The sequence below is a fragment of the Mustelus asterias genome, chromosome 3 (assembly GCF_964213995.1).
Source record: "Mustelus asterias chromosome 3, sMusAst1.hap1.1, whole genome shotgun sequence".
Lineage (NCBI taxonomy): Eukaryota > Metazoa > Chordata > Chondrichthyes > Carcharhiniformes > Triakidae > Mustelus > Mustelus asterias.
In genome coordinates, this window is record NC_135803.1 from 41,790,110 (window position 1) to 41,800,852 (window position 10,743).

At 38.3% G+C, this 10,743-nt stretch overlaps 1 protein-coding gene across 1 annotated transcript in view; it reads left to right on the forward strand.

Annotated features, from left to right (window-relative positions):
* Nucleotides 1-9,978, forward strand: part of zmat3 (zinc finger, matrin-type 3) — a 34,949-nt gene extending 24,971 nt beyond the window's left edge. Inside the window, 2 exon segments of the mRNA XM_078208050.1 lie at nucleotides 2,114-2,214; nucleotides 8,182-9,978. Of these exon segments, the coding sequence (XP_078064176.1) occupies nucleotides 2,114-2,214; nucleotides 8,182-8,390 (310 nt within the window). The 3' untranslated portion in view covers nucleotides 8,391-9,978.
* The last annotated feature ends 765 nt before the right edge of the window (nucleotides 9,979-10,743 follow it).

The window sequence follows — 10,743 nt, forward strand, 5'->3', positions numbered from 1 at the left end:
CCAGCACTGATCCCTGTGGTAGTCCGCTAGTTACTGGTTGCCATCCTGAAAATGCCCCTCTTATCTCAACTCTCCATCTTCTAATAGTTAGCCAATTGTGTATCTATGCTAATTTCAGATGTGATGTTAAATTGAGGCCCCATCTGTTCAACTGACTATAAAAGGCTCTGAGTCATGGGAGCTCTCCAAAAGGACCTGCCCAGCATATAACCCTTAATCAATATTACCAGAAAACTGATTTAAGTAGATTTTGCTCATTGTGAGACCCATAGAATGACATAAATCCAAGTTCTACCTAAGATTTATCAAGATCAACTTTGCCAAAGATTGTTTTTAAATATATAACTTAAAAAATATAATGGAGTCATTTCCTTCTAGAAAAACTGCAAAATCCATTGGACTGGTATCACCTGATTAGGAGATGTTTCCATTGTCAATACCATGCCATCCAAACAAGGTTTCTGATGTTAAATCATACAGCTTTGATTAAGTTTAAAAGAATTTCCACTTGGCTACTCCATTCCAAGAAAAACAAATTATGTGTGTATATAGCTCCTTTTAAAACCTTAGGATGTCCCAAAGTGCTTTACAGTCAATGAAGTACTCTTGAAACGTAGTCCCTGTTGTATTATAGGAAATACACAGTGAGCTCCCATAAATAATGTGATAATGACCAGATACTCTGTTTTAGTGATGTTGATTGATGGATGATATTATCTATGACCTCAGGACTTACTCCTTTGCTGTTCTTCAAAATAGTGCCATGGGATCTTTTATATCCACTGAGAAAGTATACAGGACTTCAATTTAAATTCTTATTTTGAAGATGGCACCTATGAGAGCACTGCACTAGAGTGTTAGCCTAGATCTTTGTGCTCAAGTCTCTGGAGTAATACAGCTCCTGCTTCTCATGGGTTCACACCTCTGCTAAAATGGTGCAGAGTGAATTTTTAAACAAATCTGTTTGTATCCTACTGTGAAATTTCAAGGCCCAAAAAATCTGTCAACAAAGTACAGTAATCCAGTGCCTTGAGATCTTATCCAATGGCTCTGCAAGTCATAAGGAAGGTGCCAGGTTTGATACTTATTTTGCTTTAATTGGTCTCAGCTGGACACATTTGAGCGAGGAAAAAATCAGCTCTTTTAATTTTTTGATCAGCGATCCATGCTGTGTAGAAGTCAAACGGGAACAGGATCACACTTAACTCTGAAAGATCTATGCTCAAATAGCCTGCTAATATTCACTGTCAAACCCTAAATTTCCCTACCTGTAGTAAAGGAATTGCTTGGGGATAAAGGAAGAAGGTAACAATGCATAATAATACTATTCTATTTGGTTTATGGTTTGGCCAGAAAAGCCTGGAGATGCATATAATGGCAGTTCTTCTTTTCTGTCATCAATTCACTTTGGATTGGTATGGATTACTAGTTATATTTTGAAGTGGTGCATGCCATTATGAATTTCCTCCAATTATAAATATTTCGCAGAAACTCTCAAATTTAGCACCTTACCAAATGTTGAACTCTGAGTTATTATCTGAATTGAGCATTTTCAATTGTTATATCTTTCTTCATCTGTAAGTATACTTAATAGAGAATAGTGCTGTCAGATTACTAAAATTGTAATCAGGGGCGGCACGGTAGCACAGTGGTTAGCATTGCTGCTTCACAGCTCCAGGGTCCCAGGTTCGATTCCCGGCTCGGGTCACTGTCTGTGTGGAGTTTGCACATTCTCCTCGTGTCTGCGTGGGTTTCCTCCGGGTGCTCCGGTTTCCTCCCACAGTCCAAAGATGTGCGGGTTAGGTTGATTGGCCAGGTTAAAAATTGCCCCTTAGAGTCCTGGGATGCGTAGGTTAGAGGGATTAGCGGGTAAATATGTGGGGGTAGGGCCTGGGTGGGATTGTGGTCGGTGCAGACTCGATGGGCCGAATGGCCTCCTTCTGCACTGTAGGGTTTCTATGATTTCTATGATAAACTTCTTGTTAGTAGCACAGCTTTGCTCTTGCTAAATAATTTAGTCACAGAATAAAATAACAAGAGGATACTATAAAATGTTTAGAGAAATTGTACAATTGTTATACATTTGAATAACAAAAGTATCTTAATTTTGCAGAGCAGCAACAGAACTCACAAAGAGGAGACAAAGGAAAGAAGGGAATGAATTTAAAGTTGTGCCAAATCGTCGCAATCTACATGGAGTTCAAAATACACTGGGTATCTATTATTTTGTGTTTACAAACATGTTAAATATTTGCAACATCATAATATACAGCAATAAGTATTTTTAGTAATGTTGGCCAGGACACCAAAAGAATTCCCATCTTTTTGTTCAGATAGTGTCAAGAGATCTTTACATCCACTTGAGAAGGTAGATGGGCACTCAGTTTAATATTTCTTCTGAAAGGTGACATGGGACTTCTTACAGTATTCCCTTAAATTGCACTGAAGACTCAAATCTCTGGAGTAAGATTTGAACCTTTTTACCTCCTGACATTTGATTTGATTTGATATTGTCACATGTATTAGTATACAGTGAAAAGTGTTGTTTCTAGCATGCTATACAGACAAAGCATACCGTACTTTGACAAGGAAAGGAGAGAGTGCAGAATGTAGTGTTACAGTCATAGTTAGAGTGTAGAGAAAGGGGTATGTCCATTCAAAAGTCTGATGGCAGCAGGGAAGAAGCTGTTCTTGAGTTGACTGGTGTGTGTCCTCAGATGTTTACATCTTTTTCCCGACAGAAGAAGGTGGAAGAGTGTATGTCCAGGGTGCATGGGTCCTTGATTATTCTGTGTGCTTTGCCGAGGCAGCAGGAAGCGTAAACAAAGTCAATAGATGGGAGGCTGTTTGTGTGATGGACTGAGCTTCGTTCACAACCCTTTGTAGTTTATCGCGGTCTTGGGCAGAGCAGGAGCCATACCAAGCTATGATATGACCAGAAAGAATGCTTTCTATGGTGCATTTGTAAAAGTTGGTGAGAGTCATAGTGGATATGCCAAATTTCCTTAGTCTTCTGAGAAAGTAGAGGCATTGGTAGGCTTTCTTAACTATAGCGTCAGCATGGAGGGACCAGGACAGGTTGTTGGATCTGGACACCTAAAAATATGAAGCTCTTGACCATTTCCACTTCATCCCTGTTGATGTAGACAGGGGCATGTCCTCCTCCACTACGCTTCCTGAAGTCGATGACTATCTCCTTCGTTTTGTTGACATTGAGGGAGGGAATACTGTTGTCACACCAGTTCACCAGATTCTCTATCTCATTCCTGTACTCTGTCTCATCATTGTTTGAGATCTGACCCAGTACGATGGTGTCATCAGCAAACTTGAAAATCAGGTTTGAGGGGAATTTGGCCACACAGTCATAGGTGTATAAGGAATATAGTAAAGGGCTGAGGACACAGCCTTATGGGGCACCGATGTTAAGGATGATCATGGAGGAGGTGTTGTCGCCTATCCTTAATGATTGCGGTCTATGGGTTAGGAAATCTAGGATCCAGTCACAGAAGGAGGAGCCGAGCTCCAGGCCACGGAGTTTGGAGATGAGTTTTTTATGAATAATGGTGTGACGGTTGAGCTGTAGTCAATAAATAGGTCTGACATAGGTGTCTTTGTTATCTAGGATTCCAGGGTAGAATGTAAGGCCAGGGAGATGGGCGTTTGCTGTGGACCTGTTGCGGCGATAGGCAAACTGTAGTGGATCCAGGCAATCTGAGAGGCTGGAATTGATTTGTGCCATGACTAACCTTTCGAAGCATTTAATAATGATGGATGTCAGAGCCACCGGACGATAGTCATTAAGGCACGCTGCCTGGCTTTTCTTTGGTAACGGGATGATGGTCGACTTCTTGAAGCAGATCGGGACCTCAGATTGGTATAAAGAGAGGCTAAAGATGACTGCGAAGACCCCTGCCAGCTGGTCCTCGTCCGGGTACCCCATCCGGGCCAGTTGCTTTCCGTGGGTTGACTTTCGAGAAGGCTGCTCTGACATCTGCGATGGTGACCTTGGATACAGGTTCATCCGAGGCTTCCAGGGTGGAGGGCGTGCTCTCCCTGACTTCATGCTCAAAACGAGCATAAAATGCATTGAGCTCATTGGTGCCAGTGATTTTACATGCCTTCATCTTGTAGCCTGCTGTCTTGCTGACTTTGCCATAGTTGGTGGGAGTCGGTGTGACTAGCCTGGAACTCTAGCTTGGTCCGGTACTGTCTTTTGGCATCTTTGATGGATCTCCATAGATCATATATAGATTTCTTGTATAGGTCAGGTTGCCTAACTTAAACGCCTCAGACCTGGACTTCAACAAGCAGTGGATATACCTGTTCATCCATGGTTTCCAGTTGGGAAACACACAGATTGCTCCTTTGGCACACAGTCTTCCACACACTTACTAGTGAAGTCAGTTATTGTAGTGGCATACTCGTTCAGGTTGGTCGCTGAGTTTTAAAATATTTACCAGGAGGTCAAAATGCTACCAGAGACATGGCAGATATCTAACGCTTGCATTATTTAGTTGACAAGACTGTACATTTTAATTTGGTATCATCAGCGACAGAATTAAGATTTTTTTTTCAATTGCAAGTATGAAAAATAAATTACTGCTTAAATCCCATTTTGTAGACTGGCTGTCTTATCTCTCATTTTGGAGTGGACAGAAAGTTCAGGGAGAAATAATTGATTCAAGAGAAGTTATGGATCAGCAAAATAACATTTTTTAAAAGCTTCTTTTGAATCCCTTTCTTTTTTAATCTGCCCCATTTTCTCATCTTTTTTATTGCTTGCTTCCCAAAGTGATGGTTGATGTGTTTGTGTGGTTCCATAGAAACTGGCAACTGTAGGACCTGACACAAGTGGATATTTTTCATATGAACCTGGTTAATGCATGGTCTATAAGTTTTCTAATCACGGGGATGGTTAGAATTCAGCTCTCATTTGATAGCTCCAAATAAGTCATTTCCCGAGGGTAAACAACCAACAGCAGGAATTAAGGCTTTTTTTCGTACATTTCTTCCCCCCCAAACTCCCAAAACCAGGTCATACAAATGAATTCTAATGATCCACTGCTGCCTGAGTTAAGATTAGCTCATTTAGCAGGCCATTCATGCCCTGCCGATATTGCAAGCAAGGACGGAGAATTTGGCACTCAGCCAAATCTCCAATCACTGCAGCAGGACCAGAGAGTCCCGCCGATGTGAATGGCCAGAAAATTCCAGCCATTGGTTGAATCTGGAACATTCCTATTTTATTTTAAATGTTGACTAAATTATGCCAAATCTTATTAGGGAAGAATCTACACTATACTTCTGATAAAATTACACAAGATCTGATTCTTGTTTACCAGAATTATAGAAATAAATGGATGAAATAGGCCATTAGGCCTTGCTAATGCTCGACATGAGCCCACCCCACCCCTCACCCATCTGTAACTACCTTTCTCAGAATACCTTTAATTTCTTTCTTCTTTTTGTTCTTATTTAATTTTTCCTTCAAAATGTAGGTGTTCCCATTAGTAGTTCTTATGGATTTTGTTTCTTTGTTTTATCATTGTAATTAATATCATAGAGTTTCCTTTAATAAACTTGGGACTGAATGTATATGATGTGGAGATGCCGGCGTTGGACTGGGGTAAACACAGTAAGGAGTCTAACAACACCAGGTTAAAGTCCAACAGGTTTATTTGGTAGCAAATGCCACTAGCTTTCGGAGCGCTGCTCCTTTGTCAGGTGAGTGGGAGATCTGCTCGTACACAGCAAACAGGGCATATAAAGACACAAACTCAATTGAGCAGATCTCCCACTCCCAATCACCTGACGAAGGAGCAGCGCTCCAAAAGCTAGTGGCGTTTGCTACCAAATAAACCTGTTGGACTTTAACCTGGTGTTGTTAGACTCCTTACTGAGTGTATGTAGCAGAGTAATATCACGTTGTTTAAAGAAACAAGTGTAGTTTTTATATCACTGGATCAGCGACGAACCAGATGGTACCGGTATGTATAAATTGAATTTTCCTCCCCAATATATGCTGCCCTCAAAAGCATTATATTGTGTATGTTGGAAATCTAAACTAAAAATAGAAGATGCTGAAAACACCCAGCAGCACCTATAAAGAGAGAAACAGGCTTAATACTTAAGGTCAATAACCTTTCATCAGAACTGGAAAAATGTAGAGATGTAAGGTATTTTAAGAAGGTTGAGTGGCAGAAAAGGAAGGGGGAGGCACTTCCTGTTAGGATTCTTCCATTTTCTCAGCTCGGGACTCTGAGCTTCTGGTCGCCCGTCATTTAATTCTCTGCCCCATCCTACATTGATCTTTCTATCCTTGGCCTCCTACATAGTTCCAGTGAAGCTCAATGAACAGTTTTTCCTTTATCGATTCAGCACTTTACAACCTTCCGGAGCTTTAACGATGCCAGATCATAATCTTTATCCCCATTTTGTTGTAGTGTTATAGTGGGGGATAGTGTTTATTGGTGATGGCTGCTATTTCCTATTTGCACCTTCTCTAGACCCATCTTTGTTTCTTTGCATGTCCCATTACCATCTCCTTTTGCCTTGCACTTTTTAAAAATTCAAACTCCCCTTCCTTCTACCCTATCATAGGCTTGCTGTTTCCTTTCCCCAGTCCCTCCTTTCGCTGCCTCTTAACTTGCTTAAAACCTGTTAAATAGTGTTAAAAATCTAGTTCTGATGAAAGGTGAATTTTAAATTTTAAATCTGCTTCTTTCTTCACAGTTGCTGCCTGTTCTAAGTATTTTCAGCATTTTCTGTTTTTATATTGAATTTTTTTTATAGTTAGTTGAGAGCTGTATTTCTTTATAATGCTTCTAACTTCATTTTAATGTTAACATTATAAGGACGCACACAATTCAGTTTATTAATGTGTATATAAGTTGATCTTTTTCTTATAGACGTTTCTAAATATAGCTACAATTATGGGATCGGTACATCTTTTGTTATTTCAGATGGTCTAAATTGAAGTAAATAATGGTCAAATAATAATACAAAAATATCTGGCTGCCAAGGCATATTTGTAGAACAGACAAATATTTCACTGTCTCATATGATGATGCTAAAGCCTTACAGATCAATGAACAGAGAGATGCACTTTTAAGGGCGAGAATATGTATGAAAGTAGAAGGAAACGGAAACTTTTTTAAAAAGCTGAGAAAAGTTGACCTCAGCAGGAGCAGCAAGTGAATAACATTCAGGGAAAGAATTTGTACTCAACTGGCAGAAATGTGCAAGATTGTTGCAAGAAGACTGAGGGATTACCATAAATAAACAAAGCTGAGCATCTATTTCTGAAAGACAGACAGAGACAGATCAAACATTTAGGGCTGAATTTCCACTTTGGGGGCGAAAGTGTCAATGGGAACCATGTCTGTTTCTAAGTCCTGAATCTGCTCCTAGCAGTGGGTAGTGGGTAGACAAGATCTCAAAGTGGGGTCTGGGAGAGGGGCAGGCAGGGGCAGACAATACCTTTCAGCTTCAGAGGAGTACACATCTGAAATGAGTGATAAGTAACTGAGAGGACACTTCAACTGAAGGTGACCTCCCAACTGCTTTTTAAAAATTGTGAATAAAAAGGGAGAGAACGAAACGAAGCCAACATTGTGGAGCAGGGGTGGAAATTCCTCTGTACAGCAGCCTAGACAACACCTCCACCAACCAGGTAGCAAGGAACTGTAGGTCTACCTGAAATGCTGGCATCTTGGCCTGCTGCTGCATGCACTCTTGTAGGCAGTAAAATTGTCCCCTGTTGCTTTGGGAAACTGTAGGAGGAAAATCCCAGTCGCTGTCTTAACTTACCTTTAACAAGGCTCTTAACTAGTCTACTTAGCTGTTTGCTCATAAGGAATGGAGTTGGGATACCGGCACGCCAGCCGTTCCTGGTACTTTCGGTCCTGTCCACCTCTGTTCCTGACCTGGTAGGACCTGAAAATCCTGTCCTTGGAAACTGATAATCCAATTAAAGAGGAGATCAATACGTTTCAGCAAAACAAATTTGTAGTGAAACTGGCTAAGAATCACTCAGGACATATTGTATGAGAGACTATTTTTCCTTCAGTATATATTACAAGAATAAAGAATCATTTAGATGACACAAAACATCAGGAAATACAATTATCATTTCACTTTAAATGATTCAAGATCAATTTATGTTAGCTTATCATTATATAGGTCCTTACTTTAATCCTCGCTCCCGTCAGCGGATTCCACGCGACCTAGCAATGTGTGTGACACCAAGTGGACAGTTCTACTGTTCAATGTGTAATATTGGTGCCAGTGAGGAACAAGAATTTCGTCTTCACCTTGAAAGCAAACTGCATAAAAGCAAGGTGTCAGAGCAGCGGTACCGCAATGAGATGGAAAATCTTGGCTATGCATGAAGCCTCAGATATGATATAAGTGCATCTTGAAACTACAGGAGAATGGTTATAATTGTTAATGATACATTCACAATTTCTGTATAGAAAGTTTAAAGACTTGATAATTAAGAAAAAAAAATCATAGAATCCATTGTTTTTTAAAATTGTACAGAAGTTAGTCGTTTAATGTCAAAATGTACTTTGTATTCTCAATATTTTTATTTAATGTTTAATTTAATGCTACTTTGTGTATAGAAAACTTCAGTTTATTGCTAAGATTTGTCCCTTAAAGGGATGTTTGTGTAACTGGTCACTTGCTGCTTTTGCAGATGATTTGGAAGCATTTAATTGGTTTAATATTTGTTTTTCCCACAATATTTTCTAACAAAATATTCAGCTTTTGTGGAATTTTAATGTAATTCTAAATAGTCTTGTTAATATTCAACTAATTTTTGATTCGCAGTCTATAATGGTCATCTGAAGTTGATCCAAAAGGTGATATACTAATAAATGTTCAACTCTTAATCATTCATTTATTGTTGAATGACCTTTGTATAGAGAGTTTCACCATCAGGCTCCCTGTAGAAAAAGTAATTAGATACAAAAAGTACAATAATTAATACTTGTTTGTTCTGTCTCCTGAGGATTTTTGTTTAAAAATGTGTGAATGACACCATTACTGAAGAGTTAATGAGCTTGATGATGTGATTAAATTAACAAAATTGAAGCACCCTGGGCTTATTTTAACAATTATACATATATTAAATATATATATAATGGGCTCAGTATTTAACCACTAATGGCATCATCAGCATGCATGCACTGTTTAGCGGTCAACATCAGAGAAATTAAAGAATATTAATATTGTTCCTATGAATCCTGAAACTAGTAGATTTTTTAAAAAAGGATCCTAATGGTGATATCCTCCTTTTAAGACTGGTTTCACTGTACCAAACCTTACTAAAATAATCCACTAAAGTGTAATTATAAAAAATAGTAAAGGTCAAAATTATGGGAAAATTATATATGCTATCCGTTTGCAAGCTGGTCAATTTAAACTTCAGCATTTGATGGATAAAATCCTTTCCAACCTGAGATAGATGACTGACTGAGTTTGTGTGTCAGAGCTTGGAGTGATCGGAGGGAGGTAAGTTTGTGAATTACAAGGTAGAAAATAAATCTAGTATAGCCAAGAAAAGTAACAATGGGTTAAAAGCTACATTTGTGTAGAATATACTGCAAATTTTCTATTTTAGTGGCGGAAAATAGTTATTTTCATGAACTCCATGCTACTTATTTTATATTCTATGACCTCTGTCCTTTTTCAGTGGCTGCCAAGTACATTTAAGAACAAATGCCATAGGAACTTTTAACAAATGCTAGCCTTTATGAATGAATGCTCTTTATCAAATTATAGTTTATCTTTTATAATATTTTCACAGATAAAATTGTGCTGAATTTTTCTATCATTGTTATATTTTTCTCTGCACTGGATTTAACATGAAAGATGTTTCAATGTCTACATTTTAAAGGATAATCAAATTGAGCCTTTTAGGCTTACATAAAAGATGTTGATGCTTAAAAAAAGTGCATTTATAAATTTATGGTTCAAACTATGTCCATTGCATGATTGTATTTATTTGAAATCTTAACACACTAACATTTCCATTTCAAACATGGATTCACCTCAGGTCTTACTTTAGTAGTCTTTCTCATTAATAATTTAACTTAATAAACAAGAATAGTTGCAAAATTTCATGTAGAATGGATATAAAGTAATTTAAAAGCCACTGGATTTTTGATGCGGACTTTTTGATTTATCAGATATATATATATATATTTCACAATATATTTTCCATAGTTTATTACCATGTTAAATCGCAGAAATAAGAGACTGAATTCACCAAGGATGAATAATGCTGGAAATAATCTGAAGATTGAGCAGCAGCTGTGGGTAAAGAAACAGAATTAACATTTCAGGTCAATGATCTTTCATCACCAAGACCCATCTTTTGTTTCTTGTTCTATTTTTGTTTCTTGTTCTATTTTTTTCTTGTTCTATTTTTTTCTGTCTTGCAGCATTATCCCTTTGGTCATTTAATCTCTCCTGCTTTCAATGTATCTGAGATCTCACCTCTTCGCCCCACACCACCTCTTTACTTGCTGAAAACCTGTTACATCTCTAATATTTTCCAGTTCTGATGAAAGGTCATTGACCTGAAACATAAACTCTGTTGCTCCCTCTACACATACTACCTGATCTACTGAGCATATACGACATTTCCTGTTTTTATTTCAGATTTCCAGCATTTGCAGTATTTTGCTTTTGTAAGAATGAATTGCCTAAACGTACCTTTGAGTTTACTTTATTTCA